The following is an 11,317-nucleotide window of genomic DNA, read 5'->3' on the forward strand; positions in this document are numbered from 1 at the left end:
GTCTGCCGTGTATTCCAGGAAGGCCATGTACAAGAGGAAATACTCAGTCACCAAATCCAGGATTGAAAAGAAGAGAAGGTTCTTGTGACTGTCACGAAACCAGTTGGTGGAGACAAGGATTGTGGTATCCAGGTGGTTAAACTGAGCAAAATGCCTAGGTATTATCCTACTGAAGATGTGCCTCGAAAACTGTTGAGCCACGGCAAAAAACCCTTCAGTCAGCATGTGAGAAAGCTGCGAGCTAGCATCACTCCTGGGACCATTCTGATCATCCTCACTGGACACCACAGAGGCAAGAGAGTGGTTTTCCTGAAGCAGCTGAGCAGTGGCTTGCTCCTTGTAACTGGACTGCTGGTTCTTGATCCAGTTCCACTGCGTAGAACACACCAGAAATTTGTCATCGCCACCTCCAAGAAAACTGGTATCAGCAAAGAACAAATCCTAACGCACCTAATGATGCTTACTTCAAGAAAATGAAACTGCAGAAGCCCAGACACCAGGAAGGTGAGATCTTCGACACAGAGAAGGAGAAATACAAGATTTCAGAGCAGCGCACGGTTGATCAGAAAGCTGTGGACTCGCAAATTTTACCAAAAATCAAAGCTATTCCTCAGCTCCAGGGCTACCTGCGATCCGTGTTTGCCTTTACAAATGGAGTTTATCCTCACAATTTGGTGTTCTAAATTTTTGGCCAAGAACCTAATTAAATAACTGATCATAAAAAACAAAGAAAAATCCAACCATTTGGCAACAAGGTAAATATACCTAACACTACAGAAATGTACAGTTAAAAATGAGTAATAATATGGTAATATTATGTAAACTTGATCATAACTGAAAAATTATAAGAGGGTCAGTCGGTGACTGGTGGTGAAGGTAGCTGGATCCCATATGGCCAACTATGTAGTTTAAGTCCTGGACCTGGCATCTTGAAAAACATGTTGGACAGGTCTGTGTGCATACCCAAAATCCCGAGGGAGAATGAAGGGGAAGGGATTGCAGCATGGGCATTCCGGGGTGGGGGGCTTTCTCACTTTCTGTCTCTCTCTTTCTAGCAAGCACATCTGCACTATAGCAAAAAAGAAAAAAAAAAAAGTTAGAACAAAAAAAGTTAGGAAAAAAGAAGGAAAAAAAAAACAATCAAACATTGAATAATGACAGTGAATTACTGGGTTGTTGGAAAATTCATGACACATTTTTGCATAGAAAAACAGAAAAAATATGTTCTGACTTTTCTGGCAACCTAATACATTTATTGAGGGTCTGTGATCTAACACGTGCTGTGATAAGGGTATTTCCTGTATTGACTCATTTCTTTCCTACATTGATCTTATAAGATAGGTAGTTATTTTCCTTCTTTCACAAGATGGAAGGTGAGATGTGAAGGAGTTAACTGGCATAAAGGCACACAGCTCGTAAACTGGGGAGTGAGGATTTGAACTCGCCTCTCTGGCTCCATCCTGTGTTCCATGGCTAAAGTGTGTAACAGAGATGTCAAAGCAGAGCCGATGGCCACCTTGACACTTCAGTTATCTGCTTCAGTCCAGCAAGACAAAAAACCTGGGGTGGTTTTACAATGGCCAGTCACAGGGTGTGGCCTGAACGGCTAAACACCTCATCTCCATGGTGTTTACTCAGCCGCTATAATGACGGGCTGGCTTTCAAGGAGTGACCCACACCCAGGGCTGGCAACAAACCAGTGCTTTCTGCTCTAGGCACCTAGGACCTGACTCGGAACCCGTATTTCTCACAGGCCGGGAGGTTTTCATCATGCTAAGTCCATTCATCTAGGGGGAGTCAAACATCTACAGGGGTCCATTCCGTCCAATTTAGCATGAGTTTTTTGTTTGTTTGTTTTTGTTTTGAATTGTTAGGGTGCATGGTGTGACCAGAGAGAGTGTGTGGGACAGCTAGATAGAGAAAGTGCCTCAAAATGGGGTGTGGTCACACCACAGTCAGTTTTTCCTCCATTTCACAATCCCATGAGGATGTGGGGCATGCACGCACATGTGCCTGGTGTGTTTTCAAGCCACTGGGTCTGGAACTCGAACCACAGTCAGCCACATGGGATCTGGCTCCCCATGTGCAATGGTTAATCAGAGTGCTCTAGTGCTGACCCTCAGAAGGGTTTTTAATATCATGACTAAGGACACTTTGGAGTATCAAAAATTATCTGGGCCCTTTCTCTTCTCTTCAGTTTCAATGTGGCAGGATTATCAGCAGGAGTGCTGGAAGCTGCTACACTGTACACAGTCAGATGACTCTAAAAATTGCTGTGGCAGGGCCAGCAGGTGGCAATGAGGTTAGGGCCCTGGGTTCCACGTGGCCAATTTTGTGGTTCACGTCCCAGACCCTAGTGTAGCTTGAAAAATACACCAGGCACGTGTGCATGCATGCCTAAAATCCCAAGAGGAGAATGGATTGCGATGTGGTCATCTCTGCCAGCGGGAGATTTCTCGCTTTCTGTCTCTCGCCATCTCTCTGGTGAGTGCATGTGGCCCTACAGCAAAAATTTCTTAAAAATAAAATAAAAAGATGGGACTGAGGGGTGGAAATTATAGGAAGGGACCCCAAGGGGTTATGAGATGACAATGTTTGAGAAATGCAGATCAAGTTCCACCTCATGTTCATGCCTGGTCCAAACTGGAATCTTATTTTATATTACCCCAATAAACTTGTTTTTTTCTCTTTTGCTATAGGACATGTGTGTTTGTCAGACAGACAGAAAGAGAGGCAGAGAAATCACCACCTGGAGGGATGGCCATGCCATAGTCCTGTCTCCCCCACCTTCCTCTAACCACACATGCACACACACCTGGTATGATTTACCAGCTGCTGGTTCTGGGACTTGACCATGTGGGAGTCCAATGCCTTAACCACCATGCCACCTGCTGGCCCCTGCCCAATGAACTTTTAGGGAAACATTATTTCAGTATTCTAATGCCAAAGGGATCATGGTAACTGAATAAATACTTTGGGGACAAAACCTTTCTTTGGAAAGGAGCTAAAATTAGTTCCTTCTAGTTTCTTGGGATCTAAAAGTAACTGATTTGAAAACTAAAGGAATCAAAAGATGTTGCTGTTTTGTGTGACAGAATATTTTTAAAGAATTATTTATTTAATCCCATTTGTTATTGTTTTAAAATTTGATCAGAGAGAGAGAAATAAAGGAATTAAAAGGTGTTGCTGTTTTGTGTGACAGAATAAATATTTTTAAAGAATTATTTATTTAATCCCATTTGTTATTATTTTTAAATTTGATCAGAGAGAGAGAAAGGGAAAGTGAGAAAGCAAGCCACCAGGTCTGGGACTTGAACCGTGGTTGGCCATGTGGGAGCCGAGCACTTTAACGACCACACCACCTGCCATCCCCTAGAATACATTTTTCATAATTATTTGTTGGTATGAAATTTTTTAAGATGCTTTAGAATTCTGTGTACGTTTGTATGCGAAAGAATTAGTATCATTGATTATTCTTTTTCTATTCCACCTAACTACCTACCTACCACTTAATTCATATTACACAGATGAAATGAGTCATAAGCAACAAAGAATCTGCTCAAACTGGGCTTTTTACTATGAAGTGAGGGATGCTACTCTTGGTTTGATTACTGAGAGAGGCAACATTATCAGAAGTTCCTGATAAAGTGAGACACATAAAAACAGAAGCAATTTCCTACTGCTGCTGATCAATGCCAGACAGGACACTGCTAAGTCTGGATTTTACTCATCCGAGACCCTGAGAGACGAGGACATGTCTATTCATCTTCACGTTGCCCAGAGAGACTCAGACAGCTTGGATCCGATGTCAGGATTTTAGTTATAAGAGAGGTTAGAGGGGGGCCAGCAGGTAGTGTAGTGGTTAAGGCATTGGACTCCCACATAGTCGGCCACAGTTTGAGTCCTAGACCTGGTGGCTTGAACCTCATGCCATGCACATGTGTGTGTGTGCCAAAAATCCAAAGAGGAAGATGGAAGAGAAGGGATTGTGGCATGGCCATCCCCCGAGGGGTGGTTTCCCGTTCTCTCTGGAAAGCGCATGTGCCCTATAGCAAAAATCTGTCTTAAAAAAAAGAGAGAGTGGGACCAGCAGTTAGCGTAATGGCTGTGTCACTGGACTCCCATGTCGCCGACTGCGGTTCGCGTCCCGGTCCTGGTGGCTTAAACTCACGCCGGGTGTGTGTACGTGCATGCCCAAAATCCCGAGAGGAGAATAGAGAAGGGATTGAGGTGTGGCCATCCCCCCTGGGGGGTGATTTCTCGCTTTCTATCTCTCTGTCTCTCTCTGTCTGTCTGGCGAGCGCACGCGCCCTATAGCAAAAACCTCTCCAAAAAAAGAAAAAAAAAAAAGAGAGAGAGTGAGGTTAGAGACCATTTAGCCTAACACCCCAAGTTATAACTGGGGAAACTGAGAGCCAGGGAGATGGAGAACTCGGTCTTTGTGATTTGCTCTGGCAAAATGAAGTATGAGAACCTGGCTACTGACCTCCAGATCCCACCCTTTAAAATATGCTACACACACACACACACACACACACACACACACACCCACCATACCCCAGTGTGTCTGAGCTGGTTCTTGCTTCTGCCTGTTGTCCTGGCTTACTTATTAATGGAACCTACGTCCCTGTATGGGTGAAAAATCATGACAGAAATTCCCATGTTGAAAGAAAGAATGAACTGGTTAAGTTGAGGCCATGATGAGGCGAAGTCACGAGGAGGTTGAACAAAGCCCAAATGCCTTCACTCTGCAGATCTCGCTGCGTCCGGCTGCCTCGGGGCTGAGCTGGGCCCTCTCTGGAACGCTGCCGTCTTTCATGCTGTCGTTCATACCTCCACGCACATTCTCTCTCTCTTATACATACACACACAAGATGTATGCGTGCACACACACACACCTGTGCCAAGTCAACGGCAACGTGAGTAGTCTTGGACCAACGCACCTCTCCATGGCGCTGTAGCCCTAATTATGTAAAATGGGGAGGACGATTTGCTATGTGTAGTCCCACTTTACAGATCTTTATTCAGGACCAGGTCTTTCTGTGTTAACGTACCCCACATCTATCATCTGCTACTCTTCACCATTACATGTAACAGTACTGACTCTGGAGACAGTTCACGCCGAGCCACAATTTTCTTCCCTGGTAGAGAAGAACAGGAGAAAGGAGGAAATCTATACTGATCCATTCACCTCTCCACTGGTCTCTCTGTCACCAAGAACACCTGCATACCTGAAAGTCTTGGGGGCGGCAGTCTCTTCCTATCACCTCTGTACCTTGGATACCACCTGACAAAGAGCTCCCTTCTGTCAGGTCCGCCTGCTCATCTGAGAGTGAGCACTGTGTCTGGACAGACAAAGGAGTGAGACATGGGCTCTCAGGTCTTGCTTCCTGGCTGTCATCTTTAAGGAAGAACGGTCCCTGGGAATGCACTACGTTCAAGAGCTGGGTCTAAAGCTGAGCTAACTGGTCCGCAGGGCGATGACACCCTTGACCTTGGCCTCGTTAGCTCCATTCTCTTGCCTACTGAGCTCACCACCACTGACATCGGAACACTCGAGAGCGAGCTCATTACAGAGCGTGCGGCGGTGCATCTGCGTTTGCTGCGTTTCAGAGTAGCTCTCAGAGTAAGCCAGCTTTTCCCAGCGATGAGCTCCTGCAAATGGGAACGACAACAAACACACCTACTTCGGAGGCAAATCAGGCCAAGGGGAAGGGAGGAAAAATCTGTGATGAGGTGAGACCATAATAAGCCTCCAACCGCATTTGGAAATATAAAAGGAACAGGAATTCCAAATAGAATTTTTTTTTTTTTCAATAATGAGAGAAAGAGAGAAGAGGGAAATAAACAAATATCACACACTCTTAGTATCTGAAGAGGCAGGCCAGGTAATATAATTCTTGCCTTCAAGCTCCAGTAAACCCACCTTCTCTTCTCTGGAGTGGCTGTTGGCTATTATGCAAGCTGGAATTGAACATGGCAGGAAGAAAAACCCAACTGGGGGGGGGTCTGCTAAATTTAGCAAGGGTAAATCTAGGGGAGGAAAGGATGAGAGGAAGAGGTAGGGAGCAGGCAAGGAATGCTCGGGTATTCTCTATCACAGACGCGAGGAGACCTGCTGTGAGACATTCAGTACAAGGGTGTCTGGAATCTAGCTCTCGTTTGTGAAATGTTAATTTCCTAAACAAAAATGTCTTACCTTTTCATTTGCTAAAACCAAGAATAAAAAACATTAGCCCAACGGTTGGGGATGATCAATCCGCGCAAAAAAACGTCCCAAGAGACTGAGATGGTAGGCCCAGAGTGATCTGGTCTGAGGGAAAAGCACACATGTAAACGTTCTGTGTGTCTGCCCATCCGCTGTCTGACCAACCTGGGCAGGAGGACGTGGATGCCACGACCCTTGACTTGGCTGTTATGAATCAGCTGTGTGCAATGGAGTGGCGCTCCAAGGAAGATGTTCATGCCTCATTTCTGTACCTGAACGCCTGCTTTGGAACTCTGCTCAGGACCACAATTCAGTCCTGGCCTTCTGTTGTCTACCAGTGATTCCACGAGCACCGTGAGTCATAAGAGAAGAACAGAAACCAGAGATAAGCAACGACCCCAAATAAGCATAAACCCTGCAATAACCCTCGTTTGATACATAATGAAGGAAGCCCTGGCCCAACTTGGAGTTGCTGGGTTTGTGTTTTCCTCCTTCCCCAGCTTTTATTTCCCCCTGCGCCAAGGTTTTAATGGCTCCTCATTACTGTCCTCCAGAGTCCAGAAGTCTCTTCCACCCTCTGCTTCCAAGCATGTTAGAAAACACTGCTCTCTGCTGAAGCAGGGTGACAGCTCACTGCAGTTTACTGACTTTACTCTATTTGGAGTACATTTATTTTTCATAATGAGTGGGTCTGGTGGGGTGGGGGCCGTAGATAAGCTCTACAACCAAAGTCGTCTGACTTCTCTATATTCCAGGCCTTACCTCATACCCTGAAGTCACACCTTCTGCTTGGAACATTCTCTATTTTATGAGAGTATTGCTGGGCTTTCAAGGACTCCAGCAATGATCCCCTTTTTTTTGGAGAGATTTTTGCCATAGAGCGCGTGCACTCACCAGAGAGACAGAGAGACAGAGACAGAAAGCGAGAAATCACCCCCCGGGGGGATGGCCACGCCGCAATCCCTCCTCCTCCATTCTCCTCTCGGGATCTTGGGCACACATGCATATGCGCCCAGCGTGAGTTTAAGCCACCAGGTCCGGGACTCAAACCACAGTTAACTACATGAGAGTTCAGCGACATAGCCATTACGCTAACTGCTGGTCCCAATGATCCCTTTTTTTATGAAGCAGACCCTTCTTCTATATCTAGGTATAGTTGCCCCTTCTACTATCTCTATTTTTCTAAAAGTTTATTTATTACTTTCATGAGTTAAGAGAGAGAGAGAGAGAGAGAGAGCAGGGACCGATACCTACAAGAGGGTCTGGTCTTCCTGGCACAATCCACCTCCCAGCTGGCTTAGATCACAGGGATGCATGTACCCATCATGCTCAGGGAACTGCCAGGACGCGAACCCAGGACCTTTACCACGTGGGTCCAGCTGTGTTACCACTGCACCACCACCTGGTTCCCAGTACCTGTGTATGGCACCCATTATCATGGCGATGCTTTCGTACTTATGTGTACGTACATCCATCTCATTGCTTTGCTCAGTGTGCGAGCTCCAGGGCACTAAGGGCACATTGTGGCATTTTCCACAGTTCCTTACACACGGTAAACACTCGGAAAATGTTTGCTGAATGAACAAGGCATTACATAACTCAGAGAGGCTTATCAAGGTAACCATAAAAGCTCCTGATGGACCGAACCCTCAGCCAGGAAGGAGAAGCCTCCCGCAGTACCTTCGTCGTGGTTCTGATGCAGGGTGACCTCGGGCTGTGTGTGGATAGAGTTACCCGGGTGGAAGAAGGGTGAGAAGAGAATCCGAGGTTTCCTCTGCTTCAGAATATGCTGAAGGAGCTCATAGAGCACATCACCTGGAAAGGCAAAGGAACAGCAAGTAGAGAAACAGCAACACTTCATTCAACAACTGCTCACTGAGCTTCCACTGGCGCCTGGCGTGTACTAAGGATTCCACGGTGAACAAAACAGGGGTGCTACCTACCCTCCTGGAGTTCTCAGGATTCAGGCTGCAGCACTGGAAACTCAAGAGTTCAAAGCCAGGTGATCTTTTAAAATCAATCTTTTTTCCTTTTTTTTTTTTAAATTAATGTATTTTTTAACTGCCAGAAGGCGTGCGTGCTCCCCAGAAAGTGGGGGGGAAGCGTCCCCCAACGGAGCATGCTCACACTACAATCCCTCCTCCTCCATTTCTCCATCCTGTCGGGATTTTGGGGCACTCGTGCACATGCACCCGGCATGTTTTTCAAGTCTTTGGGTCCAGGATGTGAACTGTGTGGTTGGTCATGTGGGATCCAGCTCCCTTTACTAGGCCAGAAGGCCCGTCCCAAATTTTTTTTTTTTAATTATGAAAGTAATATACAAAAAAAGTTAATGAATGCAGAACACCAGAAAACAATCTCCTATAATTCCATCACGAAGAGAGAGAAACCCTGTTAATACTGTCAGTGTGTAATTAAAATCAGGCTTTTAGTAACTTAGTATCCTCCCTTTTCTCTGCCACGTTCACTTCTTTTTTTATTTACTTATTTTTTTTATTCTAATTTTTTGAGAGGTTTTTGCTATAGGGCACATACACTCGCCAGTCAGACAGAGAGAGACAGAGAGACAGAAAGCGAGAAATCACCCCCCGGGGGGATGGCCACACTGCAATCCCTTCTCCTCCATTCTCCTCTCGGGATCTTGGGCACGCACGCACACATGTCTGGTGTGAGTTTAAGCCACCAGGTCAGGGACTCGAACTGCGGTCAACTACATGGGAGTCCAATGACATAGCCATTACGCCAACTGCTGGTCCCTATTTATTTATTTTTAAAGGTTTTTGCCGTAGGGCATGTGTACTCACTAGAGACATCCGAGAGAGAGGAAAAGTGAGGAAAAATCACTTCACAGGGGGATGATAGCCAGACTGCAATTTCTTCTCCATTCTCTTCCTGGGATTTTAGACGGACATACACACAGACACACACACACACTGCCTGGTATTATTTTCAAGCGCCCAGGTCTAGGACTCGAACCATGGTTGCCATGTAGGAGTCCAGCACCTTAACCACCACGCTACCTACTGGCCTGCTGCATTCACTTTTGAAGACTTTTCCTTATTAAAGAACTGCTTTGCAGTTACCTAATAACACTGGTACATCAGAAGGAAAACAGACTTCATTGGAAATTGAAATGATCCCAATTTATTATTATTTTTGTGAAAGTATCCTTTTTACATCTAGTTTGCATTTCAGACTATTCAGAGAATTATGAAGTCATTAAGTATGAATATTTGTAATGTTCCAATGACGAGTCACAGAGTCTTCACAGAGATCTTCCCTACAGAGAAATACCTTCCTTCCTAATTTATTCTAATCCCAGGCAGGAAGAGAATATGTATATTAAAAAAAAAAAATCCCCCAGTCTGGTCAGAGGTGCTAACTATTAAAGATACTCTATAAGGAACTGGCATGGTCTGGGATAACTCCCTCCTTTACAAACACACACAGGCACTGCTCCAAGGTTCTGTAATCTCTAGAAAAATCATTTTGAGATGTAAGCCCCTCTGGGAGGACGGTGGGGGCTGGTGTTGAGCAGGGCCCTCTGTTCTGATATATTTGGTATTTGAAGTGTCCGCCAAGGAGTTAATTAGCAGAAACTCCTGTCATGGTCTTGTTCTACCCCTTTGACTTCGATCCAATTTCAAAATGCAGGTGGGTGCCTTGAAACCTTTCAGAGGGTGGGTGACTAATCTTTAAAATACCACGGGCCTCTGACGGTCCCCCCACGCCCTTCCCCACACACAGATACGCCATCAACAATTGTACCAAATAACGGGCCTTTGTCTCCAATTTTAGCCATTTTAACAGATAGTTTAACTAACAACTTAATTTAACTGCATATTTTGGGTTGTAGACATTGCTATTTTTTTCTTTCACCCTCAGCATGACCCCTAGAATTGCGCCATATTAATTTCATTCTGCAAACCTCTAGTCCTTTACCATGGGACCAAGTGAAGTTCTGTGGGTGCCCTATTGCAGGCAATTTCTGGGGGAGCCCCAAGCCTTGGCGGTGTCTTTTTCTTCCCTCTACCTTTGAACTCTGGCTGCTATTAGTCTAACTTACTGCTACTGCTCACTATTAGATGAAATAAAGCCAAAGACTTCAAAGAGCTGAAGGTGTCACATCTCCTGGGTATTTCATTAAAAGGGGATAGGCTGGAAGATGCAGAAGGGTTCTGAGCTTGACTTTTGAAGGTGTCACATCCAAGGTAGAACCCTGGAGCACACGATTGTATTCTTGCACCAGGAAAGGGATTTGGAGCTCATGGAATCCAAACCTAGTAGTCATGGTGATGTCGCATGAGATGGGGATATAGAGCCTGAAATACAGTCCTATTTTAATGATTCATATTTGAATCGTATACAAAAATAAGTCCCTAATCAACACTTTGTTTCTTTCAGTTTAGTGTAATGTCTTCCTGAACTTTTCCGAATTTACACAGCCTCGCATTCGCTGGGTTTTATCCTGCGGGCTTGATCGAGGTTTTATTTCGGTAGTACGCAGAATAGAAAATGAAAACATTTAAGAATGTGTTCCTGATGATTACTCTTACTAAAAAAAAATGGTCAGTAATTAGTGCATCCATTTTGGAAGGGGAGGCCAGGAAATATAAATTTAGTGTCTGTGAGGGTGTTCAGTTCTGTTCTCTCAGCAAGGCAGGCTGGTGCCACAGCGAGGAGCATGAACGTGGAGCGGGGCTGCCTGAGCCGAGGTCCCAGCCCCTCCATACCAGGTGACTGTGAACAAGCCCACGAATTCTCTGCAAAATACCAATCGCAGCACCCCCCGAGGTGATGTCATGAGGCAGGCAGAGCAGGGTGTGGTGCATGTGTTGCAGCCCGGTCCCTACATGGAGGCTGCCCCAGGGCTGGAGAAGTCCCCCGTGGGCTGACTTCACCCAGCACCAGAGAGTGGACTGGCCATTTTCTTCTCTGTGTTTTCATTTTTTCCATGTACATAGAAAAAGGGAGGTGACACCTCAGAGGGGTAAAGGGTCTATGTTTGGAGGCAGACTGGTGCCTCCTTAGTCAGGTGCCTTAATTTGTCCAGGCCTCAGCTTCCTCCTCTATAAAATGGCAACACTACTGCCACCTTCCATCGTGTAG

General features: G+C 45.6%; 1 protein-coding gene across 2 annotated transcripts in view; it reads right to left on the reverse strand.

Moving 5' to 3' along the window:
- The window catches only part of ETV6 (ETS variant transcription factor 6), a 286,904-nt gene that overhangs the window by 33,825 nt on the left and 241,762 nt on the right, over positions 1–11,317 (reverse strand). For both annotated transcript variants that reach the window (XM_006164802.3, XM_006164801.3), the window contains exon 4: positions 7,889–8,023. In XM_006164802.3, coding sequence (XP_006164864.1) covers positions 7,889–8,023 — 135 coding nt within the window. The remainder of the gene's footprint in view (positions 1–7,888; positions 8,024–11,317) is intronic.

The sequence above is a fragment of the Tupaia chinensis genome, unplaced genomic scaffold (genome assembly GCF_000334495.1).
Source record: "Tupaia chinensis unplaced genomic scaffold, TupChi_1.0 Scaffold143728_1, whole genome shotgun sequence".
Lineage (NCBI taxonomy): Eukaryota > Metazoa > Chordata > Mammalia > Scandentia > Tupaiidae > Tupaia > Tupaia belangeri.